Here is a 27,379-nt window from a genome sequence, read left to right as displayed (position 1 = left end):
GCCGCTCCGCGGTCTCGTGACCGGCGCTGCGGCGGCGTCAGCTGACCCGGCGCCTCACGTGACCCGCTGGCGGGTGTGCAGGCGGCGCGCGGCAGCGGCTGCCGGCGGGGGATGGAGCAGTGACGGGTAAACGCCGTTGGGAGCCGCCGCCTCCGGCGGGGCCCGGGCCGCTGAGGGAGGAGGGTGCGGAGGAGGAGGGCCTGGGCCGGGCCGCGGCGCTCCCCGAGCGGCTAGCGCAGCGATCCGGCCTCCCACGGCGGCGGGCCGCACTGGGCCTGGCGTGAAGGGCAGCGCCGGCCGGGCCCGGCGGTACCGTGGGGGCCCGCCCGCCGTCGCGTCTCTCAGGGGCTCTGACAGGCCTCGGCGCCGCTCCGGGGGCTGCCGGGCGTCGGGGCTGCCGGGCGTCGGGGCTGCCGGGCGTCGGGGCTGCCCTGCCGCCGCTCTGCTGCTACACCGCGCCAGGAGTGAGGTAGCCGCTGTGGGGTTTTTGTCTTGCGGAGGGCGAGGTGAAAGCGCGGTCCTGGGAGCCTGCGCTGGTGGCTGCCGGGGCAGCTGCTGCCTGCCCGCGTTATGGGAACTGTCATCTAATCCCTGTGATCCAGATCAGCGACTCTGGGGAGAGCAAAGCCAGTCCCCCCGCCCCGTGTGCCAGCCCCGCATCGCCTCTGCACAAGGCATGTGAACTCTCCATTGTGAAATCTTCCCGGGCGTAGCTCTGGCTTCCTCACTGTGGCCACTTCTGTTTATGAAATGTGGAGGCAGTGAAGGCCAAACGCCAAGCGTCAGAAGGGATTTCTGAGAGTGAGCTTGGAGAAATAACATCCCAGGGGCTTAGTGCTGGATACTGGGAGACTTCTAAGTCATGTTAGTAAATTGAGCTTTCCTGTTGAGCTAAATAAGAAAGAAGAAACAATTGTCCCATCCCCCAGACTTGTTGTTTTTGAAAAATGCAATGCAAAGTGTCTTAGTTGAGATTCTGTTTTGACGTTGCTATATGTGTTTCCAGGTATGGCATTAAAACAGCTGTTTAGTGGTTTTATTGCTTAGATTACAGTATACTGCGTGGAAGACTTTTCTTTGGAAATCCATTTTTCTCTTATTGTCCACTTTCCTAATAACATAGAAATTAAGCAGTATAAATTACAGATAATAAAACAAAATACTTTTAAAATAATATATCAGACTTACTTTGGGGATTAAGAGTACTTAGAGTTCAAAACCAGGTAAGCTTCAAGGAAAGCTTCAAGGGATGAAGTATTTCAGGCATTTTAGAGATGAGTTGTGCTTATTTGACTAGCAGAACATCTTGGCAATGTGTTTGTTACTTAAATCTCTTTGTAACAGCACATGGAAGACTATTAAACTTCAACGTTATGTTGCGAGTATGCTTATGAGAAAGTGTCAAGGGAAACTCAATGACATGCTGCTCAGAGAAAAGTATGTTCTAATGAATTTCTAGTATTAAGCCCTTAGAAGCGAGAACTTGCATTCTTTGTGAGTACTAAACAAAATAAAGATGGGTCAAAGCACTGCTGGTCTTGCAAGATTAAATATTTTTGGTTTTTGGAGAACTAACAGTTCAGTCGATCAGTATTAAAATAGTAATTTCATGACCGGCGGAATCATAAATATCAAAATAGTTAGCTTAGTGCCATATGTAATCTTGGAATTCCAGAACCTGTTTTGCAAAGTTCCTGAACTTTGCTTCAGTGTGGTCTATAGAGAGATTCTTGTATAAACTTTGATTCTTATTTTCCTGCCTTTTTTTTTTTCTTCAGTTGTATAGCAAACAGTTTTTGCTGAAGTTGGCCAGAAGATACTTACAATGGCATCTCAGAAGCAGTTTAACTCCTTAATGGGTGGCTTTACCTATATTCAGCAGAAGTAGGACCATAGTTTCTACTCTCGTAATATCATAGTGTGGTAGGGTACTGAATGGACAATATTTAGGAAAAAAACACCACCTTGAAAGCATTAGCTTGATTAACTATACTTGTGCTATAATATTGAATGTTTTTAGATTGGTAGATTTATGTGTTGTAGACAATTCCATTTGTGTATGCGGATATCCATTTATGATACAATTGAAATAGTAAAGATAGCTAATAGCAATTAGGTGAAACTATGCTATGATAAATTCTACTCAATAATACATTACAAAGAAGTGCTGGTCATGGAGGTACACAGTGTAAACAATAGTTCACTTGTCCATTCTTATTGCTTATTCTAGGTTTTATACTTTCTACCTTTTTTTGGTTATTCCCTTGGTTTGTTATCTAAAAACCTAAAAGCAGGAAAGTCTGAGAAAATTTGACTGGAATGATGCAGCTAATGGTCTTTGGGAGTGAGGAAGGTGAGATGATAGCTGATAGGCAGCTTCTTGTTGGGGTTATCCTCCCTGCTTCTGCTTTAGATACTCAGCTTTAATGAATGCTTTCAGTTGCAGTCATGAGCAAAGTAGAGAAAGGAAAGAAGTTTAATCATCGGGTTGTTAGCCAAGTACTTAAAAACTTGAACTGTGCCTTTGGGGTTTTCTTGGGATATGAGATGACTAAAAGCTAAACAAGACTTGCTTCTGCCAGCATGCTTGTTGTAACTTCTTTGCTGTTTTGCTTTTGTTGTGTTTTTTTCCCCTTGTAACTTAAGTTTCAACATACAGTGCTTCACACTGCAGATGTTTAAGTTAGGGTTGTATCTTTATACAGACAGTGCTTAGTACAATGGAATCCCAGTATGCATTGGACTAGAATTTTTGGGTGATCACATATTTGCAATAGTGTAGTTTTAAAATAGTGTCAAAAGTATGGATAAGTCTTTTTAGGGCAAGGTGCAGCTAGTAAATCATAGTATCTGTGTAATTGATATTCTAATGTTAAGGCCAAAAAGAGACTGGTGATAGGTTTTGCAGACTGCTGAGATGCCAAGGCTTGCCAATTCACAAATACCTGTTGATCTAAAGAAAATAAATTCACCACAGTGGTGAATCTCAAGGCAGACTATATACCATTATTTGCAGATCAAAGGAATAAAATAATAGTTTAGTAAAAAATACCTGTCAATGTGCTTAGAAGATTTGAACACTTGGTATGTCCTGCTTTATTCTGGGTCCTTCTCTTTAAATTTCATGGCTTTCATTTTACAGTGGGTCAGTATGTATTTTTTGGCTGACTAGCATTTGTTTCTGTTTTTCTTACCATTCTGCAGCGCTTCTCCTTTCTCCACTTCTTGTTCGTTATTCCCCATAGTTCTGAATTCAAACTCTATCCCCCCTCATGTAAAACAAACATTTAAAACTCTTCTACCAAACTTTTTTTCCTTGTATGTATTTGAAAATACCTCCATTGAATAGGTACCTGAAACAGGGAATCATCTTACTTCCCATGACTATTAGAAATGAAACAGAGCTTCAGGAAAACCAACCACGCAGACAAAAATGGTGAGGGAGGAAGGGAAGTCCTCTAGCTTAATGATTCCTGGGAGCTGCAACTGTTCCACCTGTGCCTCTTCGCTTTGAGCAGTAGAAAAAGAACCTTGGTTATTCAGTGGAACAATCCATTTTTGCCTCTGATATTAAGGAATCATGAAGTGCTCTAGTTCATTGGTTTTTAAGCATGAAAGAGGATTTGCTGCAAGTCTGGCAGGTGTTTGTAACTTCAGGCTTGTTTATGGTAGTCTTGTAGTCATAATATGAAGTCTGAACAGTTGGTCTTTGAAAACTAACTTTAAAACTAACTTTAAAAGGTTGGAAAAATTTACTTATTGAAAGCAATTATTCTTTGCAATGCGTCTATTAAAGATTTTTTTTTTTTCCCCTGGGAAAAGATGTTTAGATTTTTAATGGTGAGCTGATTTTCCCAATCTGTAATGTAGGGAATGAGACTGTGTCATTGTAAACATGTAACTGTTTCCTTAGATGATATAGTATCTGGAAACTTTATACATATTCTTTAAGGGCTATTTATATTTTAGTGGAAAACATGAGAATGCAATGCTCCTTCCGTTTTCCTGAATAGGAGCCTGGATTTCTATATTATGGCTCTTCTGTCTTTTACTCGGATATTTGCACTCTGCTGCTACTGCCACCTGAAGTAGTTCCTCTTATTTATCCAGCGTTCATTCCAAAGCCTCTTCTAGTCCTAGAGTAGTAAAATACAAACAAAAACCAATTTAAAGCTTAAACACTTTGAGTATGTGTGTCAGCTGCAGTGGTGTCTCCCTGCATAGGAGAAGTTTACTGTAAACTTGGCCGTGTCTTTTATAGGGCCAGGGTTCAGTGAAGTGTAGGAAAACATCATGTGCAATGGATTCACAGTTTGGCATGTGTTAGGGAAGATAATGCATCAAAGTAGTCTAAATAAGAGGAAATTTTGTCTTGTTCCAAATCGTTGATAATTAGTAGACCTCCCATGGATACCCATTATGTGAGATAATCTGGTTAGTGCTTCCCTAAACAAAGAAGCCCCATAACATGCTGTGATGTATTGGTGATGACTCATGATGCTTTAATTTTTCATGATACCTCCCGATACCAAAATTGTCAGTACGGTATGACCAAGGATTGTTACAGTATGCGCTTTTGACAGTGAGGGGCCAGTGGTGCCTGAGGGGCTGTTGGCATGGGTTTCACCCCCCTCTCTGATTCTGCTCTCTGGGACCTTCCCCCAACAGTCAAGGCCACAGCATGGTGGGGCAAGTAGACCCAGTCTTTCCACCTGTCCTTCTCAGGTTTTTTTTCCCACCCATACTATTTCCAGGAGCAAAGCACTTCTTATCCCTTCTCCTCCCAACCTGCTTTGGCAACTTGTTGAGGGAGAAGCAAGAGTAGTGCCAGTGAGGAGAGCACAGATAACTTCCAGGTCCTCAACTTTCTGCTGGTGAATAGAACCAGCCGTGCAGGTGCGTGGCCCCAGCACAGGAGAGTGCCTGAAACTGGGCTTGGTCAGGCCATACAAGCTTGTGTGGAACATGTATCCAGTCTTGTAAATATTCTCATTTCTCAAATATTTGTACCCTCCTTGGCATTGTCTGCATTTAGGATTATAGCACTGCTGTGCTACTATCTGGTAATGGAGTGTCAGACATCATGGAGTGTGCGGTATCAAAAGCCTTGATAACTGGATGTCATCATCCCTTGTTATAAACAAGGGCCCTTAATTGAAGGAGGATGGCTGTTATGCCAGTGACAAGATGTGCTTCATGATATTAATTTAACGGTTGGTAAATTTTCTTCAGCTTTAGGCTTCCTGAGTAGCTGAATGAAAGAATCAGCTAAAAGGCCTTTCTTTAGCTCATCTCTAACTTCAACAGCCTTGATAACTTGTTGACCCTAGAATGATTACACAGATGAAGGACCTATATCTGTTGCTTTGGGCAAAGTTTGCTACTGTGTATTAATTCTTACAAATACGATATTTGATTCTCTCTCTCAAAAAAAATTGAATGCTGTAGTCTGTGCTCATTATGAAATGTAGGTTAGTCTCTACTCTTTCAAAGCTGCTAGAGAAGACATTAAAATATCAAAATTTTACATTTAGATTCTGTCAAGGTATGATTTGATTTTGTTCTTCACACCCTTATTAAAAAAAAAATCAAGTAACTCTCAACTGGCTTGTTCTGTTTCTTAGTGACAGAAGAATGTGTGTACTATTAACTTCTTGAGGTCTTTTGCAAAGTAGCTCAACATAATTTGTATTTATAACTGATACTCTCTTGACTAATGCCAGTTATGTAATGTTATTGAAGGTCTGCAATGGCAACAGAGGTACCAAGACTAGCAAGTGTCCTCCTTGTTGTTGAAATTTTTAGCTGCTAGGAGAACCTTCTTTGCTTGAAAGAATAAACTAAAGCTTATCGGATTTAAATATTTTTTAAGCATTTACTCACTTTAAAACACTATCCTAATCTGAAAAGTGATTGGAAAAGCTGTAATGTCAGAGTTGAAATTTTTTTTTTTTCCTCTTATGTGTTCAGAAAAAGTTGTCTGTTGTACAGATGCTGGAAAATATATGCAGCTGTGAAAATATGATTTGGGTCCTGTTTTTTTGGATTTATTTTCAGTTAGATTGTTTGCTTATAATCTTTTGTGGAATTGCAGTTGAAAGGTGCTAATGTTGCAAACTCAGCCCACTTTAACTTGCAGGATGGGCAGTTTAAAAAGACTTTCCAACTGTGCAAATGTGATTTGGAAGATAGGAAAAAATGAATTTGGAACCACGTGATACTCTTGGTAAAATCTCTTACAGTGGCTGGAATTGCACTTTAGTAACATGGAATGAGATGTTTTCCTTCAGGCAAAGCTTTGAATTCTGAACTAATGGCAGATATTCTTTCTTCCTCCCCCCGCCTCGCTTCCCTTCTACTAGCATCTTGCCTCTATCTTCAGAAGCAGAAAGCGTCAAGATAAAGACACAAAAATGACTGAGTTTTGGCTGATTTCTGCTCCTGGGGAAAAAACCTGTCAACAGACATGGGAGAAACTACATGCAGCAACTACAAAAAATAACAATCTTTCTACTAATTCAAAGTTCAATATTCCAGACTTGAAGGTATGTAAGCCCCGTTTCATGTCCTAAGAAGTATGTCTGGTTTGCATCATCTTTGTTTCTTTAGACTAAAACTGTAGATGGGGAATACTTGCAGACTTTTTAGAGAGAACAGCTGACTTCTTTTGATAGTTACGTGCGGATCTAAAAAATAATTTAAACATCAATTATCTTTTTTCTGAAATTCTAAGTTAAAAATTCTTCACTCTAAGTTTTAAAGGTTCAGCTGCATTCTTTCAGCTAATACAGCAGTTTTTCCAGGGATAGTAGTCTTAACCTCATATTGCTAGCAGTAAGCTGGAGAAGAAAATTAGAAGAAAAATGGAGACTTGTAATCTGAGTATTCAGATGTTACGTTTTTCTTTGATAGTTTTCTGTTTTGTGTTGGTTTGTTTGGGGTTTTTTTTTGTTTGGGTTTTGGGGTTTTTTTTTAATTTCTGGATTGTCTGCTTCTCCTTTTCTGGCTGAGATGCAGTGAAAAGGCTCGATTTAAATACAGAGGTTGATCAAACAGCTACTGCCTTTTTTTCTGTCCAGAAGTAACATTCTTCTATTAGAACAGTGGTTGTCTCCGGCTGAACATTCCAGTGTGACCTGCCGATGTGTGTTACAGAGAATGGGAAGAAAACTGTTTGAACTATTACTGTGAGAAGTGAAGAGAAACAAAATCTGAAAGCAGTTTCTCTTGGTTAGATACAATTATTAGGGTATGGAAAAGTTATAAGCCAGTGTATTCGTTATGAAAAGGTCTATCCTGACACACAAATGTTTCTTGAACAAGAAGAATTGTGAGCTCAGTTTAACTGAGTGAAAGTTCATCAAAACATATCAAAATGAAGAGGAAAAAATGCTACCAATCTCTGTCTACAGAATGGATCAAGTTAAGGTGGCGTGATACCTTGTTCTTGTCTCTGCTAAGGAACGGGCCCAGGGCACAAAGTGCTTCAGTGTGTCTTTTAAGAGGACCTTCCAACTGCCATAACTTACATTCACATTTAGACTGTCCTGAGTTATTTCAAGAGAGACACTAGTAGAGGTAAGAAGAGGGACTACAACAAATGTCTGTCTCCTCCCAGGAGGTCCTTGGATATGAGTCAGGATGCCTTTCAAACTCTAGGGTTCCTACAGCATTTAGAAAAGTTATCACTGAAAATTGATGTGGCCCATTAGGATTATAAATGGTTGGTTTTGTTTTTACTCCCTAAAAGGGGCAGAAGCTGAGTATACTTTATATACAGTGGGAAATAGTCTGGCTTCTGTGGACTTGGTAAAACTGTTTGAGGAATGAGATCCTGTAGTTAAAACTCATTGAAACAGTGATGTAGTCTCTATTGAACAGCAGCCTTATTGCTTGAAGACTTACTGTGGCCACATTGTCCTGTGGCTTGTAAGTGACTAGTCAAAACATTAGCTTCCTTATTCTGCGTATAGCTCAGAAGAAGGTGGGGCATGGAAAGCGATTTGGTTGTGATTGTTACTTAAGTAATTGTGCTCCTTTCTGCTTCAAGGCTAAAGAGAACAGGAGTCATGTAAAGTTGAGTGGTCAAATATATAGAACAAAGATGCTAGACTAAAAGTAATGTTAATAGCATCTTGACTAGCCAGAAGATTTACTTATCCCTAATAATATTTCAGCAAGAAATATAAACTAGTAGCTAAAATATTAAAGATATGAAATGTCGTCTTTTTGGAGGTATCTCCTACTTTCATTGAACAGAGTGAACAAATATGTAAGTACTTGAAGAGAGAACCAAAGAAACACTGATATTATATGACTTATTGAAAAATAATCACCCTTTGGCTGTTTAACTTGAGCATAGCTGTACTGTTTTTACACTTTTTGATGTCTTAGACTCATTTGAGACTTGTTTATGAAAGAGCTAAACAGAATATTTTACTGTGCTGTAATTTTTATATTTGAATTATACAAAGTCTAAAATGGTAAGTGTCATCCCTGGCCCCAGAAAGGTATATGTATTGCTCTAGATTATTACATGAAATTAGGGAAGAAAGTGCTTTCTGGAGCAGAAGGGAAGAAAGAGTGAAAGCTTGTAGACAAGCTAGATATTCCATTACTCCAGAGGCAAAAAGTCCAGACTCTTGTTGGTCTGACTGCTGCAGTACTCTTGTATCTTCAAAGTTTTTAATGTTCTGGTTGCCTCCAGCACAGAGATACCTGATTACAGAAATTTCAGATTTGATCTAAAGTAGTAAATCAAATGGTGAAGCAAGTGACTTGTGGGAAATGCAGCCAATTCATAATGTAAAAGTTGTTTTAACATGTTTTGGATGGCTGGAATGCAGGACTGAAACTGTGCACCAAACCAGAGTGAGTTAGATCTGATACAGTGGTGCTTTAGGGGTATCTTGAGCAAATGATCAACAAGTCTGAAATCTTAGAATACAGTATTTTATGTAGTTCTGCAAAGCTACGTGTTCAAGAGATTTAGCTTTTATTGTTATTTGGTTTTATCTTTCTGCTAATACATTTTGATCTTTCCTTCTAGGTTGGCACACTGGATGTTTTGGTTGGTTTGTCAGATGAGCTGGCTAAACTGGATGCGTTTGTGGAGGGGTAACAATTTATTTTTACTAGCATGCAAAATATTAGAATAATGGTGTAATGGTTTATTGAGTCGTAATAATACACAGGTTATTTCCAACTCTTTGTTTTATAGTGGTCCTCTGCAGGCAGTCAGCAAGCTAAGATTTCAGAAAGCTGAGCTGCTGGTTTTTGTAGTATCTGTACTTGAAAAAAAAAATCTGAACTTCTTGTGGAATAGTGGGACATTATGCATTGATGAAGAATGGTTCTCCCTACAGCAGTGCTGTGTGCTGCTGGGTCCTGGAGAACTGTTAAGAATTGAGCCTGACAGCTATAGGAAGTGATGATGAAATGGAGTAAAATCTGTTCTTTTAGCAAGTTAGAGTACTATTTACAGACTTTGAGGTAATCACGTTGTTTCCTAATCCACAGAGATGATTAAAACCATTAATATTAAAATGCAAAAAAACCCTATTCATTTTGAAGAAACTAATGGTCCTTTGAAACTGATTTTGAGCAAATGCAACAAAACTTCACGTAACCAGAACTTGTGGAGCCATCTTCTGTTTCAAGGAGAGAAGTGTTAAGTAGTTGTTTTTAAGTAGAAAAGGAAACTATTTGGCATGGCACATGTGAGTAATATTAAACATAGTTTTTCTAGTGAGGAAGGTAGGTCTTGCGTGTCAGATCTCATGAGGGCTTAGGGCTGGGGTTTCTCCATAGCTCTTCAGTTATCTTTGGTGTTTTGTTGTCATGGTTGTCTTGTGTTTAATTTGGATTATTGATGATTTCTACCTTGCTATCTATTTTTAGAGAGAGGTTAGGATTTTGAAAGTACCACAGCCTTCAAAAAAAGATTGGAATATAGTGAGATTACACCTGAAGTCAACCCCTGTTACCTGGAGGCAATGGAAGTAGGCCCACCTTGTTGAGAACTGATGAGTAGCCACACTAGAGAAGGATTTAAATAAAGTTCTGGCATGTATTTGAGAAGTTGGTCTCCTTCAGATACTGAGCCCAGTTTGTGCTCTTGGAAAGCTTGTATGTAAAGCAATCAATTCTTCCTTTTTGATCAATCTCTTCTGATCCAATCTCAGGCAATTTGAGATCAGTTTCATAAATGGTATTTCTCAAAATGGCACGTTTTTTCATTCTTTTTTTCATATCTTTAACTTTCATTTTTCAGTGTTGTAAAGAAAGTGGCCCAGTATATGGCTGATGTTCTAGAAGACAGTAAAGATAAAGTTCAGGAGAATCTTCTGGCTAATGGAGGTAAAGTGTTAACTGTGATATATGCATCCTAAAAGTGTAGGAGGGAAGACAATGATCCTGAAACATACTGAATGCTGCTTCTCTGTATGACATTCTGAAAGCCTAGTTTAGACATGGAAGTACTTTTTTCCATGAGTCATTTGCCCTGAAACAAATTATAGGATCCAGAATGGCAAGAAATTAGATCTACATGTTAAATACTCACAGAAGCCTTTTGATCCTTTAGGGCTGTATTTTGTCATCACTGGTTTCTGGTGGAACATAATAATTACTGTTACTGATCACTGTAAATGTTCTTTGTATTAGTCTGTCATCTGAATAGGTATGATTTTATGTAAGCTATGCTGGAATACTCAGTTGTTCCCAAATTGTGATAGAATGTCTTTATAAAACTAGTTGTCTCATGGAAATATTTGTCTATTTTATTATAGTAAAGAGTTGCACTGATCTCTAAATCAATATTTTGTTTTCAAAGCCATTTAATAAAATTTAACACAGCTTGTATTGATTCAAGAGGGGCTAATACGAGAGGATTAACATGAAGACAAGTGCAGCGGTCCTAATTAACAGTTATTCTTAGGGGCTTGGAGTAGTCTCTCTCATAAATAGCTTTACAAAACTGTTGCTTCAGGTGAGCCACATAATTGGGTGAGCCACAGAAGCCATAATGCCTTCTTTTTTTCCAGCATAACCCTCCCTTCTCCCACCCATTTTTCACATAAAGCAAAAAATAGTTGGTCTTGTCTGTACTTCTCCAGCCATCATTGACTTAGTAGTAAATATCATTTAGGGTCTACAGAGGTGGAGAAACCAATATCTGAAGGCAGAGGTCACAGATAACTTACAACTTGATTGTTTATTTTCAAATTTCTTAAGCAACAGGGTCCACACATGTGAAGGTCCACGAACAGTCTATTACAGTACTCTTCTGTTGCGGCAACCCTACATGGAATAAAATACATCGGTCTTTTTATTGTCTATCTTAACAAAGTTCTTCTTTAAAATTTTAGTTGACTTGGTCACCTATATAACAAGGTTCCAGTGGGATATGGCCAAATACCCAATCAAGCAATCCTTGAAGAATATTTCAGAAATTATTGCAAAGGTAAGGTAATGGTTTTATAAAAAACTTTCCTACTTGAACTTGAGATATTTATGCACAAAACTTGGTACTTAAAGCTATTTGTCTATTTTTGTTAGCTTCATGTAACTTTGATAACAATAGTAGTGAACCTGGTAGCAGTGTCTGTGTTTTAGTAATCAAAGAAGTGTATTAGGATGGGGATAGGATTTGGAGAGTGCTCCCTGAAGGCCATCATGCTGTCTTTGCTGATTTTGTTTCCTAAGATCACTGAGTTAAGAAATAAATAGCTAGCAAATGATGTCGCTTATGTTTAAATTTTGTGATACTGGCATGCCATTTGTCTGATGTTCTCAAACTTTGTGGGCTATTAGCAGTGAACCAGGGAACTTATTTACTTTCTGAAAGCTATCGCACTCAGTTGTGCGGGGAAAAATAAGCCTTCAATGTTAGATGTAAGGAAAGCTCATTTGAGTGTTGTCATGGGTTTTCCCCCGTCTTTACCTTGGTAAAGTTTTTCGCACTTTGGGAATTTCATTTGATTTGTACTTGCTGTGAGCATAGATAGGGTCCTCGGCAGCGACTTACTGTATTCAAACAGTGGAAGAGTTCTCTGTAAGCTACCCTTGCTTTAATATCTTCCCAGCTTTTTCTTTTTTTTTTTTCTTTTCTGTTTTCTGTAATCTGCAAACTGGTTCTTGGAATTATCTGTGTCAATAAAATATAACCCAGAAAAAAGAAGCAGCTGCTCCGGGTACCTATAGAGATAGTCTTTGGTGATGGATATGTGGGAACTATAATCGGGGTGGGGATGGGAGTAAGTGCTGGCAGACTCAGGCTTTGCTATAACTGCAAATTCTCTAGATGTTAGTTTCTTTTCTGAAACCATTCGTTTAAAATTTTTGCAGAGATTACAAAATTTTAATACAGGGTACATCGCTGACTGAGAATGCAACTAACACTTTCATTTTGGTATTTTCTTTGGGGCTATCACTGCGTCTTGAATTTACTCCACAAATTACACCCAGTAACTATTCCTGGAAAATATCTGCAGTGTGGAGTTTTGTTGGGGGAAGACTGACTGTCTTACAGCTCTTAAGATTTGCATATTAAAAATATCCCACAGATAAAAAATTATAATCTTAATATCTGACACTACTTAAGTACATAAGCTTTTGCTTCTTCAAAAGAAGGTATTGGAATGAAGCGTTCAGCTGTTTTCAGCAGCTACTTGGCAGGTATAAGCATGAAGTTTAAGTTGGGAGAAGAGGAACGTGGTGGGGAAAGAGGGATAGGGAGAACATAAGAAGACAGGATGAAGTGGTTTCTACAAGTCTTATCAAGGAAGAGGTTCTTGAAAAAATTCCTTTCCTTTGGTTTAGCCTTAGAATAGCAGTGAAAATTAATGAACTAAAAAGAAAAAAAAAGTCTTCAACTGTGTTTTGTCTTGTTTTTGGAACTTACCTGTTGCCATAGTATAGAACTTGTTGCTGTATCAATTAAGTTTGTTGAAAAAGCAACAAAGAACAATAAGGGATATGCCCTTTACTGAAATATTATCAAGGATTCAGTGCATGTTATCCTGTGTCCTGGAGTTTGCTAGATAAATCATCTGCTTGTAGCAAATCAGTACTCCAGAACCTGAACTTTAAATAACTGGCTTACATGCTTCATCTAATTTAGGGACCTCATTGAGTTGTTAGACTGGATACTAAATGCAGAGAAACAGGTCTGCTGGAGTTCAGCCTGAATTATCCTGTTGAGGGTTTCCATTTCTCTGCATGTTTAGCTGTACCTGTCTTCTATACTAGGAAACTCCCTGGTGTGGTACAGCCCTCTGGTTATTAGTTACACAGGCTGGCAGTGATGAGGTTGCAGAGAGAAGTCCAAAAGTGATCAAAAGGGACTTCAGGGCACTGGGGTGATTGGTTGAAGGATCAGGAGCACAGGTAGTGTGCTTTTCCCCAATCCCTTCAGTGGCAGGGGAGAATACTGAAAGAAACAGGAAAACTCACCTGATTAACATGTGGCTCAGGGGCTGGTGCCATCGGTGGAATTTTGGCTTTTTTGATCATGGGGAGGTTTACACTGCACCAGGCCTGGTGGTAACAGATGGAGTTCAGCTGTCTCACAGGGGGAAAAGGATTCTCGTGTATGAGTTGGCGGGGCTCATCGAGAGGGCTTTAAACTAGGTTCGAAGGGGGAAGGGGATAAAACCAGGCTCACTAGAGAAGAGCCTAGGGGTGGCACGCCAATGTTGGGGGTGAAATCGATAGCCCAGCTCAAGTGCATCTACACCAATGCACGCAGCATGGGCAGCAAACAGGAGGAGCCGGAAGCCATTGTGCAGCAGGATAGCTACAACTTAGTTGCCATCACAGAAACATGGTGGGATGACTCTCATGACTGGAGTGCTCCAATGGATGGCTATAAGCTCTTCAGAAGGGACAGGCAAGGAGGGAGAGGCGGTGGGGTAGCCCTGTATGTTAGGGAGTGCTTCGACTGTCTAGAGCTCAACGGTTGTGATTATAAGGTCGAATGCTTGTGGGTAAGTATGAGGGGGAAGGCCAAGAAGGCAGATATCCTGCTGGGAGTCTGTTATAGACCACCCAACCAGGATGAAGAGGCAGATGAAGCATTCTACAAGTGGCTGGCAGAAGTCTCACAATCGCTAGCCCTTGTTCTCATGGGGGACTTCAACTTACCGGATGTCTGCTGGAAATACCACACGGTAGAGAGGAAACAGTCGAGGAGGTTCCTGGAGTGTGTGGAAGAGAACTTCCTGACGCAGCTGCTAAGCGAGCCTACCAGGGGAGGTGCCTTGCTCGACCTGCTGTTTACAAACAGAGAAGGACTGGTGGGAGATGTGGTGGTCGGAGGCCGGCTTGGGCTTAGCGACCATGAAATGATAGAATTCTTGATTCTTGGTGAAGTAAGGAGGGGGGTCAGCAAAACCGCTACCATGGACTTCTGGAGGGCAGACTTTGGCCTATTCAGGACACTGGTTGAGAAGGTCCCTTGGGAGACAGTCCTGAAGGGCAAAGGGGTCCAGGAAGGCTGGACGTTCTTCAAGAAGGAAGTCTTAAAGGCGCAGAGCAGGCTGTCCCCATGTGCCGTAAGAAGAACGGGCGGGGAAGACGACCGGCCTGGCTGAACAGGGAGCTCCGGCTGGGACTCAGGAAAAGGAGAGTTTACCACCTTTGGAAGAAGGCACAGGCAACTTGAGAAGAGTACAGGGAACTCATTAGGTTGTGCAGAGAGGAAATTAGAAAGGCAAAAGCCCAGCTAGAACTCAACCTGGCCACTGTCATAAGAGATAACAAAAAATGTTTTTACAAATATATTAACGACAAAAAGAGAGCCAAGGAGAATCTCCATCCTTTATTGGATGCAGGGGTGAACATTGCCACCAGTTATCCTCAGGATATTCAGCCCCCTGAGCTGGAAGACAGGGATGGTGAGCAGGATAAACTCCCCATAATCTGCTGAGGCCAACTGTATGAGGTTCAACAAGGCCAAGTGCCAGGTCCCGCACTTGGGTCACAACAACCCCATGCAATGCTACAGGCTTGGGGAAGAGTGGCTGGAAAGCTGCCCGGAGGAAAAGGACCTGGGGGTGCTGATTGACAGCTGGCTGAACATGAGCCAGCAGTGTGCCCAGGTGGCCCAGAAGGCCAATGGCATCCTGGCCTGTATAAGAAATAGTGTGGCCAGCAGGAATAAGGAGGTGATCGTGCCCCTGTACTCGGCACTGGTAAGGCCGCACCTTGAAGACTGTGTTCAGTTTTGGGCCCCTCACTACAAGAAGGACGTGGAGGTGCTGGAGCGTGTCCAGAGGAGGGCAACGAAGCTGGTGAAGGGCCTGGAGCACAAGTCTTATGAGGAGCGGCTGAGGGAACTGGGGTTGTTTAGTCTGGAGAAGAGGAGGCTGAGGGGAGACCTTATCGTGCTCTGCAACTATCTGAAAGGAGGTTGTAGCAAGGTGGCTGTTGGTCTCTTCTGCCAAGTAACTAGCGATAGGATGAGAGGAAATGGCCTCAAGTTGCGCCAAGGGAGGTTTAGATTGGACATTAGGAGAAATTTCTTTACTGAAAGAGTGGTCAGGCCTTGGAACAGGCTGCCCAGGGAAGTGGTGGAGTCACCATCCCTGGAAGTATTTAAAAGACGTGTAGATGAGGTGCTTAGGGACATGGTGTAGTGGGCATGGTGGTGTTGGGTTGATGGTTGGACTCAATGATCTTAGAGGTCTTTTCCAAGCTTAATGATTCTATGATTCGTGAGGGACAGCTTCAGGGACACCTATGTAATAAATCTAATTTCAAATAGTTTAAAAAATGTTTTCAATTGTGAGCCACAGATGTGTGTCCATAAAGTGGAGCAGAGAAGGAAGATAACTGAAATTGCCTTACATTCTTGTAGAAGTGACACCTAGGAGATAACATCACGGGACTTTAAGCAGTTTTGTCCCAAGGCAAAGAGAGTCCTGACATAGTTAAAATCTTCACTTTGGCATGTGATTAACATGAAGATATAGGAAAATTGAGAGACCTACATTAATTAAAATCTGTGAAGCCTCTTGACATGTTGATGTTAAAGTACCTCGAAAAGCTTGTCAAATCATGACATACTACTTTTCCTGTATGGTTTTATATCCTCCTCACTCATTATAGCAGCAGATTCTGATGTCTGCTAAAATGAGAGTAATGGCAACTGCAGTGGGGAGTTTGTCAGTTGAAGAAAAATTACAGCAGTGTTGGAAACATTTAATAAAAGGAAATCTACCGAAACTATCCATCGCATTTTTTTCAACTTTTAACTTTCAAAAGTATTGTGAACCCCAGTGTCAATACTGAAGACTTTGTAGATGGTATCTCTGCTGTGTGAGAGCTATTACTTAATCTAGTCTTTCTTTATATTTGAAATTACAGTCATAAGACTCTTATGCAAGGAGACAACCTCGATAGCCTTAGTGCCCTAGTCCAACATTTTCAGCAACCCAGGTATCTACTGAAGTATAACAGCTCAGTTGTATGATTACAAGAAGACACTTGTGTATTGCCAATGTCTGTGTAAGTGGTTTAAATATCTGGGTTTTGCTTTGTGTGGAAATAGACCCACTATGTTAGATTGATACTTTCTTTAGCAGTATCATGAGTCTGCCTCATTTTGCAATGACATCTGTGAGTTATCCACCTATTCTGCCACCAAAAGGAAGTTTGGATTGTCGCTTCATTTGGCAGTTTTACACAAATATGTTTTCAAGAGCTCTGCTGTGATATTGAGGTTTGCGGTTCTGCATTCTCTAACATTTTAATAGGAAGCAAAGCTGATTCTTGTTTACAGTAAACTCCAGTCAGTGCAGCAGTAACAGACTTTTGTCTAAGCAGTCATTTTTTAAAAGGTTACCCACTACCCACTTTACAAATTAGAGCAATTAGAGTATTGACAATTAGGAAACGATGAATGGAACTGGTTTGTAGAGGCAGTGTTTGGTATCAATGGTTTTTGCTTTTTGTCATTAATGCATAGTTAGACTGTTGTTGAAAGTTTTGATCCTTGGAAAAGGTGGAGGGGAAAGTTGTTGGTCTGGGAAAAAGTCCAAATGCACAAAGGTACTAGCTTAATAACTTCTGATTAATTTTTTCCCTAATGCTGTCTTCTAGCTGTACAAAAAAAAAAAGTGTTAGTGCCATTTCTTGTAGTATAAAGAAGTTTTCATGAAGATGTGTGCTCTGTGACACCTGCTGAAATGTTCCACATGCTTTGCTAAAGGTTACATCAGTCAAAGAATTTAAATAACCTTAAATACTCATGTGTTTAAAAAGTAAATTGTCTTACTTTCTGAGTATTTTGTCTAAAGCATTGCTGTATCTGTAAAGGTGCCAGCCGTTAACATGTTGCCAAATGAAACTGTGAGAATGTTGAGGCTTTTATGACTTCTTCCTGCTACAGACAAGTGAACTTATGTGCTGCCATAAACAAGGTCACTATATAACTAAGTGATGTTACTTTTAAGAGAGATTTATTTTGTGGAAGTAAAATCATATCTGGATCCCCAAGCTCAAGTGTTGTATGCAAACAAAATGTTTTGTCAGTGGTCTAAGCCCAAATAAAGGGAGAGTCCCTTGACTGTGTTCAGATACTTGTCCCTGGGAATTTTTATATGCTTGTACCTACATACCATAGTGAGGAAGCAATGAAGGGGGGAGTAGGCAGCATTACGATGCCAGGCCAATACTGTACCACGTTCTTTCAGGTATCCAACTGTTACCAAATATATTGCTTTTAAAATACTTTCTTGTACAGGGTACATGCTGATAGGAGTGTGATTGGATGTTTAAGACCTACTAATTGCTTAATTTGTTTTGTGTACTTCCACTTTCTGCCAAGTTACCTAGCTGGGAATGAATAATTTTTGGTAATAATTCTAATTAATTGTGGAGGATGGATTTGAGAAAGATGGCTTACTTGAGCAGCAGTGGCAAGCTGATGTGAGAGTCTGAGTCTAAACAGTAAAATAGTTAGAACTTTGATATGAAAGTTTGAAAGATGATTGAAGGCTGCCAGTGACATTAAATGTAGAATGCTGCCTCTACATGATTCGACAGATATATTCACTGTCTGAAATAAACTGGATACAAGTCTGAAATACTGTTTATCTGTCTACCCTGGAATTGGCCCTGTACACTTCAGACATTCCAAAATACATAAGTTTTTACTAAATGAAGAAAGTCTCTATAAAACAGATTTTTCTTTATAGTTGTAAGCCACTGCCAGTGTAAAACAGCAGCATAAAAGATGACTTTGTGAAGGGAGATGGTGATTGTATTTTCCTTTGCAAACATACAGAATAGGAAATAGCTCCGTTTGGGGGGGAAAAAAAGACCTAAAAAATTGTGATAATATTTAGAACTGTAAATAGTAACAGCCATTTGGAATCAGGCGGATTATGCATTTAGTTGATATTCTATCTTTGAGTGACCAAGGCTGTTAATCTCAAGGAAAGGTAAAAATTGCAGTAGGCAAATACAGTGCAACAGAATCTCCTCTTAAGTTGTAGATGATGCGAAGCATTGATGCTTTGGGTTACTTAGTTCTTGATTTGCTACTCATAAAACTGTACCATCATTCTTTTCATGAAACTCTAATGAGGGAAAAATATAATGAGAAGTGAGGTAACAGCTGGAGGAAGTGATACCCACTGTTCATGAGTGTACTTCTATCACAGTAGGAACGTAAATTTCAAATGATCTCTCCTGTCAGCTGAGGTGGAGGGTGGTAGCCTCAATGTGATGGAGTAATGATCAGCTGGACGCAGTAGCATGTCCACTTGATACCAGAAGAGGATGTGTAACTTTTATTATTGGGTGATTTTCCATTAAAGAAATTCTGACTTAGTTTTCTGAGTTTTGAGTGAAGTTTGTCAAGCACTAGAGAAATAAACATTTTAACTTGTCTATTTTTCATTAAATTGTTATTGGCAGATCTAAGCTTTGAAATTGAGAAATCATTTAAAAACTATTCTAGTTCTTTAGACACTGTTCATTTTGTTTTTATCTTTAAGGGAGTAAACCAGATTGACAATGATCTGAAAGCAAGAGCCTCGGCATACAATAATCTGAAAGGGAACCTTCAGAATTTGGAAAGAAAGAATGCGTAAGTCACATAGTTTTTTGCTGATGTAGCACAGGAAAGTTATCTAACCATGAAAACTTAGTAACGTATGAACAGGTACAGGCTCTAAGCTTAATGTATTTTTGAGGTGTTTATCAATCTTTAATAGCAGCTGTCATAAAAGAACATTTATTACCAGCTGACTTGCTGGTAATAGCTCACTTGTAATTGAAAAGCAATTATGAAATACACAAAAGCATGTACAAATAGTATAAATTGCTGGAGCTTTTGAGAGAAGCTTGCTGTTAAGTAGCAGTGTTACACACGACTTTAACTGTCTGTCTAAACAAGGGAGTCTTTCCCTTCACCCCAATTTATGCTTTAAGCATATCACTATTACTGGGTTTCTTCCCTCAAAATTAACCAGCAGAGAGACAGCTGCTGCGTACAGGCAGATAATAAATTAAACAAGGACTGCGTGCTGTCTTGACATGTACATGTGATGATTATCTGAAATACAGTTGAGGTACAGTAGTTCTTCTGTGCAAATATGGTTGATTAATTTGACCCAACCCTACCATTACAGTTAATGGTACGAGCCTGCTGGCTGATTCAGAACCATGAATAGCCATTTTATGAGTGAGCTTTAAGTTCCGTTCTTAAGCCATGGTAATTTGTCAGCTAAGCCCCATTAAATCTGTGTATGTTCTTAGTCTTTTGTGAATATGAGGCAATATGCTGCTTTAAATTTTTATTGAGGTTCTGTACGTAGGTCTGTACTAGGTTAGTTGTAACTTTGAGACTCTATATACTAGACTTCACAATTAATGGTTTTAATGGTTCCTGTGTTTTTAAATCACTTTTAAAAAGAGAACTTGGCTTCTTAAGTGTGTGAGGTATTTGGAATGTGGAAATGACGCACAGCAGTGGAACTACTGATAAAAACTTTCAGTGACTTTAGACAGTGAGATATGAAATGCGTATAAGGACATTTTGTTTGCTCTGCTAACAGTGAATGCTTAAGTAAAATATAGTTTTGAAAATGTTATACTATCAAGCACTGGAAACTGTTGCCCAGACATGTCTTAAACATGTATTTACTCTGGCTGTCTTTGTTTCTTTGCAGGGGAAGCTTGCTAACCAGAAGCCTTGCTGATATTGTAAAGAAAGAGGACTTTGTACTTGATTCAGAATATTTGGTCACGTTATTAGTGATTGTACCGAAGTAAGCTTATTGTTTGTCCTAAGAGCAGAATAAAATAAGAAATTTAAATCAAATAATAGATTCCACAACCCTACAATACTGTAAGAAAGGACATCTGAATTTGTTTGGGGTTTTCCTGGGTGGACTAATACAAACTTTTGGATGCTTAGTAGAGGCAAATGAGCCTGTGTACCTGTATTCATAAGGAATGCTGAGTGCTCATGAATTTCTTTAAGAAACTGGAGATTAGACTTATGTCTCTTATCTAATATTAGCCATGGCTAGTCATGTTGCAGAAGTATCCTTATGAAAATAATAAATGCTGAGTAAAAACATGACTTGTTTTACATTAGAAAGCTTAATGATTGAATTATCCTGGTTAGGACTGGCTGGCTTTCACCACTTAGTGAGTGAAGTGAACTCTTTACTTCTTTGTTCTGCACTTTTTCAGATTGCCAGAATGCTGCTTTTTCACTTATTTAAGTCTCTACCAATGGAACACTGCTTATGTCTTGTCAAAGGTTTGCTGGGAACAGGTTGTTCCTGTCTGAAATGTTTAAACAACAAAAAACCTACCTTTTCCCCTGGCCAAGGAAAGTGGTGCTACAGACGTTCTTAAGACTTGTAAAATGAGAAAATGGCACTAGGCTGTCTTCCTGCAGCTGGGAACAAAGAGAGCTTCTAACTTGTAAAGATAGCCAGTAGGCTGATTGTCACATGAAGCAATAGTCTCTGTCACATGTAAAACTCTAGTGAAGGCAAAACAGTTTTGCAATGGCTTTAGCAGAAAACAGGTGGTTAGTATATCTCGACTGTGATTTTTCTTTTACCTTTGACTTGTTTTTGGTGTTGCAAGGGTGGAACCTCTTCACTACCAACTACAGAAAGGCAGGGCTTCCAAAATTCTCAGTGGTCCTTCAGGCAAGTGCAGGACCCTGGGGAACCCATCTGTAATTGCGGAAAAAGTATTCCTATTAGTAACTCAGAAGAGCAGAGTTACATAAGGAGTTTCTGATAAACCTTGACAGTTAAGTCCATTTGGTCCCCTGAGATCTGTACTTAATGATGACTAATTTAATTTCATAGTTCTTTGATTTCAAAAATTTTACACTTGTAAATTTACATGAAGACTGAAGATAAAATATGTTACTTCTGCTGTCATTATAGTTTATTTAGCAATAATATTAAAAACAGCATGAGGAAGACTGTCCCTGATCTCTTGTGTATTTCCGACAACCTACGCCTGGGTTGGAAGATGTGCTGATTAAATGTTTTTAACATTTTTTTGGAAAAACTTGATCCATTAATCTAAGATTTCTTACTACACTACTAAAACTCTAACCATAACCTGTGTATTCTCTAGGCTAAATTATAATGACTGGGTTAAGCAGTATGAAACACTAGCAGAGATGGTTGTACCACGTTCCAGCAAGTAAGTTGTTAAATGCTAAATCTCATATTTGCATGTGCTATATTTTATAAGTGTTCTTTATTTGTAGTGACTTTGAATTTTGAAGATTGGTCAAAAACTTGTCAAAATGTCTAGCTTTATAGCTTTATCTGATCAAGCTTGATTATGTTGTAGTTGAGGAAAAATTCAAAGGATCTCTAACTCTAGGATTAACAAAGTCATCAAACTAACTTATGTGGGAAGAGTAAAAGAATTGAGAAGTTAATCTAGTTCAGGTCAGGCACATTCAGCTTCAAGCTAGCGCATGGTTTAGCAATGAATACTAGCTGCTAGCCTGTAAGCTTTATGCCTGTATTCAGAGGACTTGAAACAAGCTACACATGCTCTTTGAAATCTGCTAAAGAATGAAGAACTGGAAGTGTAGATGGTTTTCTTGTGTGCAAAGTAACTCGTCTCTTTCAGGCTAACAAAGGTCCTTGGTACCTTAGTTGGTGCTTGGTGTCCGTGATGGGCAAGACTGAGGCCAGGATTTCATGATACTGTTAAGCCATTTTAGCAATCTTGTAACCATATTGAAAATAAAGTCAACACGTAGCACAAAGCATTGCTGTGTTGTTAATTTTAACTGACAGAGTGAGGTTTTGATCTGGCAGATCTGATATTACAAGCTCTATGCCAGTTATAAAATCTGAACTTGCTCTGGCTAACTTCACATTTGGGTTGGATCAACTTAAGCCTAGTGGGAGATCTGCTAATTATTTTTATTTAATTGCCGGGAAACCATGATCTAGGGATAGCTTAAGAAGAGGTGACTTGTTAAACTGTTGGATAATGCTTGTATTGAAGACATTACAACGTTGAGGAACAGTCTAAATCTCTTCAAGTTTTTTCCTAAGACGAGGTCTCAAAAGAAGCAATGTTGTCTATAACTATAAAATAGTAAATCTAGGGGTCGTCTTTACAGCCTAAGAAACACTTTTTCTTACCAACCTATGTCTTTTTAATTTGTGTCCTTTTCTATTTTAAATCCATTTCCTTTTTCTTTAAAACACGCATTTCTAAGAATTCTGTAGTCAAACTTTTCAGTATTAAACCAGCTTTAGTTCCTTTTTCTGTAAAATAATTTTAACTTGAACAAATATCCAGACGTGTGAAGTGTTTGAGTGGTGAAGTCTCTGAATGTGAAATGGATGCTGCCATCCTTTACGAAGGGAGTAATAAGAACAGTTGCTAAAGTTTCCGTTACTTTCTGTATAAGGTGTTTAATTTGGGAACTAATCTCATGTGATTATCTACATTTATGTTCTTGCCTAGTAGTGATAAAGTACAACTTAAGCTACTGTATATCAGATCTGTGGTGACTTGAACTTTGTTAATTCTACACTTTTTTTTCCTGTGTAGTGTACTCTTTGAGGATCAAGATAGTTACCTTTGTAATGTCACCTTGTTCAGGAAGGCAGTGGATGACTTCAAGCATAAAGCCAGAGAATATAAGTAAGGCTTATTTTGTGTGTGTTCTGTCTCTCATGCTTTGAAGGATCTCTAGATAGCCACTTTTGATTTTATTCACTTCCAAATGCAGATTTATGGTTCGTGACTTCCAGTATAATGAAGAAGAGATGAAAGCGGATAAAGAAGAAATGAATAGACTGTCAACTGACAAGAAGAAACAGTTTGTAAGTCTGTACAAACTAGTCATTATAGAAACATGAGACATCTAAGACTTGTTGTTGCTACATAACAATTTCATGAACTTGTGATTCTGAGAAAGCATTGCAAGGATGACATGACATAGTCAACCTTGCCACCCAGCTAATCTGCTCAGGGATGATTGCGTTTCCTGTAGCACAAATGTTCCTCGCTGCATTGAACCAATTGCTGATATTGCAGCTGATAATATATGATGTTTGAAAATGGACAAGCATTTGAATGAAATAATTGGATATTACTAAGGTGGTCCTTAATATAGTTAGCCCATGGCAGCTGAAATGGTGTACTGAAGAGACAACAGAAGTCTCATTAAATTTCTCTTTACTTAGTATTGAAACACCCTTGAGCCATTATGTCCATAGTAAACTCTGCTTTTAAGTTGTCTTTATTATCATGGTACAGATATTGAGTATCTGCTCAAACATGCTTAATGGGCTGAATCTTTTTCTAAAGTTTGAATAATGTAAATTTTTTTTTCCTCTTCCCTTTCACAGGGGCCTCTGGTTCGGTGGCTGAAAGTTAATTTCAGTGAAGCTTTCATTGCATGGATTCACGTGAAAGCACTACGAGTTTTTGTTGAATCTGTTTTAAGGTAATGAGGCAGACCTGAATAGTGCTTTTCTTCCTAGACTTTGTAAGAATTTACACCTAGCTTGGGTTTGCCAAACTGAGGTGTGTGAATGCCACTCTTCCGGGAAGGACGGCAAGAGGTAGGGCAGTAAGAATAGCTGATGGCAATAGCTCTTGTTGCCGGTTGTGGAATATTTGAGGTAGATAATTGTGTATCTTGCCCCTTGGATAATCTTTACACCAGTGCTTTAGGAATTACAGGCACTCTGTAAGTTGCAGCAAGGCATTTCTGCTGATTCTTAGCTTGCTTTATGAGCTGCTTGTAAAAAGAGCTTACTATATCTTCTATTTAAGTGGGAAATGTGAGTAATTCAGAATAAAAAGTATTCAGGCTTTGAGTAATATAGCTTGACATCTTGAAATGTATGCTTTTTCTTTAAAACATGCCTTTCTAAGAATTTTGTAGTCTAAACTTTTCAGTATTAAACCGTTCAATATTCTAACTATAAAATCTCTGCTTTTTCCTTCATACCTATCCAGAAGTTTAGTTGCTAAGTTGACTTAAGAACAGCTGTAGTTGTTCTGCAGAAGGAAGGACGTGGATTTTTTTAGAGTTGAAAAACTTATGCCTTATTCAGAAAACAGGAAGATTTTTTTTTTTAGCCTTTTTGATAAGTTATCATAAAAGAGACAACCAGAGGAGAAAAAGAAAAAAAATCACATCAACTTGCATTCTAGTCTGTTTCATAGCTGCTATGGGCTTATTTTGAAGACAAACTTGAGTAAGGAAGAAAGCTGAACTTGATTTGAATATTGGCAAGTGTTTCCACACACCTAGAAAGGAGGATTGAGTAGAGACTAGATTCTCCACCTAGTGGCATAAGCAAAGTCTTGCAAGTAAACTAATTGGAATGTTCAAAACTCAGTCCGAGACTTCAGGTAACTTTGAGAATTGTGCTAAGTACTCAAGGATTTAAAATTATTTTAAAAGCATTTAGACTTCTGTGTTGTTATTTTATTTTAAACTTGAAGAAAGAAGTTCTACTTTATTGATGCCTTATGAATTGTAGAAACAGAATAGTCTTGCAAAAATGAAAATGAGCAGAATTTCCTCTCCAGCAATAGGATTCTTTCTCAAAATAAAATAAATTTCTTTGAAAGATAAAAGAAGGGTTATTTCAGCATTTTCATAGTTTTCTGCTTGACTTCCTCAGGTATGGTTTGCCAGTTAACTTCCAGGCAATGCTGCTTCAGCCTAATAAGAAAACAATGAAGAAACTGAGGGAGGTTTTGTATGACTTGTACAAACACCTTGACAGCAGTGCAGCAGCTATCATTGATGTGAGTATTTTTGTAACTGCTACTCTCCTTCAATATTAGGTTTAGTTTAGAAAAAAAAAAAGTCTGTTGGCTTTATTAAAAAGCTGTGCTTCTCCATGTTCTCCATCATTCTGTCACAGTACAGAAAATTATGTCTCTGTATAAAAATGCCACTTCTACTTTATATTTTTGCAAAGCAGGTGGTATTTAAAGTTGCAACCAATGCATTTGATGAGCTGTCTGGTATAAAAGTCTCATGTAATTTCTTCTTACTGCATTCTTTCCTACTACCGATGGAAAGATATCTTATAGACTGCATACATATTCATATCCTCAAAGAATTCAAAGTCAACTTTAATCTGAAACTAGGCTTAAGGAACTTGAACACATTTCAGGTCTTTTTTGAGCCCCGAAGGAATACATAAATTGTCCACAGTCTATGGTAACACTGGCCTTAATACTGAAACAACTTTTTTTTTTTTGGTTGCATTGCTGTCTTTGTTTTTAAGTTAACATAGTTGTCCTTCTCTACTGAAGGAGGCTGAATTGATGTCAAGATGGAGTCATCCTTTCCATCTGTAGAGGTCTCATTTTCATGTTTAAAACTGGTTTGCTGGGAGGCTTATTCTACTAATTTGTTTTGTATTGAAAAGCGGTGTTTTTCATAGTTAAAGATTAACTAAAGATAGACCACACAATGAATTTAGCTGAATTTAAAAGGATTGAAAATAATCTTTCTTAATGTTATATGTAATGTAATGTTTTTCCAAAATATTTCCAGGCCTTTTTGGGGAAAGGGAATTTGAGACAATTAAGGTGAAAATTAAAGATGCTGAACTTCATGTAACTTCCTGGATCACTCAGCACCCTATAACATTCTTTTCATAAACTGTCTGTGTTTAGAAGTAATAAAACATAATTCCAGTACTTTTCCTTCCATTTAGTGGCGGTGTGTTTACTATAGCAACAGATGTGAATTATTGATACAAAACTACTTAGATTTTGAAAAAGCACTTGTATTTCATTTTGAAAAATACTGTTATTCATTTGTCAAAGTTCTAACTTGTCTGTTGCTTAAACAGTCACTCAAGCGTAAAAATTTAAGCTTGAAGTCTTGCCTGGCCCCTATTTGCTTTAAAACGTATATGAATGTTTCATCTACTTCTGAATAAGAGTCTGAATTGTAAGAGTATAACTGGTTTCAAAACTTTGTTTGCAGGCAACTATGGATATTCCAGGCTTAAACCTCAGTCAGCAGGAGTACTACCCATATGTGTACTACAAGATCGATTGTAATTTGCTGGAATTCAAGTAAAAGTTCCCTAACATGACAATCTTCTCAGTGTTGGTGTAAACAAACAGAAGTGAGGTTGAAGTACAGTAATACTTTTAACACTCTACTAATCATATGCTTGCTTCTTATGTTAGGTGAATTTAACACACCGTGGTCCATCTCTAGACATTTTCTTTTTAAAGAACAGTGTAGGTAATCTGCTTTTAATCAATTATGTCTGTAAATGTATATTGAGAGAATTGAAGTATTTATAAACAGAGTGATTTATTTAAGGAAAAGCTCATTCCTCTTTCATATGGTGGTCTGTGTTAATTCCATTTACCATTGTTTATAAAAAAACTTGTTTACAGAAGAATAGTGTAAATGTTCATGGCCATTTTGTTCATTTGATTTAGTAGATACAATTGTGTTAACGTTGTTGAACTGTGATGTAAAGTATGTAAAATTGGTATGAAATTGTGCTTTCTGAATGGTTTAAAATCAAAGCACTGTAAACACAGGAAAAAATAAACATACCTGTGCAAATGTGTCACTTGTACCACATATAACTGTAGTTACATTGCTTCAGTTTAGACACATGTATTAAGTCTTAAAACCAATGCTACATCCTGCATGCAGTGGTACAGAAATGCAATTGACTTCAGCACAAAGACTTTTAAGAGATGCAGGTATTCCTTTTGCTTTGTGCAGAAATGCTAAAGTATGTTGTTTGGCGAGCAAACCTATGTATGAATGTTTTTCATGTTTATATCTTCATGACTCTAAAGAAGAGATCTGAGATGATTATTGGGAAGATGGGAGTAACCTGTGACGCTA

At 38.8% G+C, this 27,379-nt stretch overlaps 1 protein-coding gene across 4 annotated transcripts; it reads left to right on the top strand.

Moving 5' to 3' along the window:
* On the top strand, nucleotides 1–27,090 carry ATP6V1C1 (ATPase H+ transporting V1 subunit C1). Of its 4 annotated transcripts, XM_075141309.1 has the most exons (14): nucleotides 71–126; nucleotides 603–674; nucleotides 6,363–6,545; nucleotides 9,050–9,117; nucleotides 10,274–10,359; nucleotides 11,370–11,464; nucleotides 19,005–19,096; nucleotides 20,181–20,279; nucleotides 21,622–21,690; nucleotides 23,071–23,163; nucleotides 23,252–23,345; nucleotides 23,874–23,971; nucleotides 25,164–25,290; nucleotides 26,489–27,090. In XM_075141309.1, exons 3-14 carry the CDS (start codon nucleotides 6,414–6,416, stop codon nucleotides 26,582–26,584), a joined length of 1,149 nt encoding a protein of 382 aa, XP_074997410.1. In that variant the 5' UTR covers nucleotides 71–126; nucleotides 603–674; nucleotides 6,363–6,413; the 3' UTR covers nucleotides 26,585–27,090. The 4 variants fall into 4 exon arrangements, with proteins under 4 accessions (XP_074997409.1, XP_074997410.1, XP_074997411.1 ...); XM_075141308.1 differs by lacking the exon at nucleotides 603–674 and having other exon boundaries at nucleotides 1–126; XM_075141310.1 differs by lacking the exon at nucleotides 71–126 and having other exon boundaries at nucleotides 437–674.
* The last annotated feature ends 289 nt before the right edge of the window (nucleotides 27,091–27,379 follow it).

This window comes from Calonectris borealis, chromosome 2 (assembly GCF_964195595.1).
Source record: "Calonectris borealis chromosome 2, bCalBor7.hap1.2, whole genome shotgun sequence".
Taxonomy (NCBI): domain Eukaryota; kingdom Metazoa; phylum Chordata; class Aves; order Procellariiformes; family Procellariidae; genus Calonectris; species Calonectris borealis.
The sequence above is the reverse complement of the archived record's forward strand: the minus strand, read 5'-3'. Positions and strand labels throughout refer to the sequence as shown.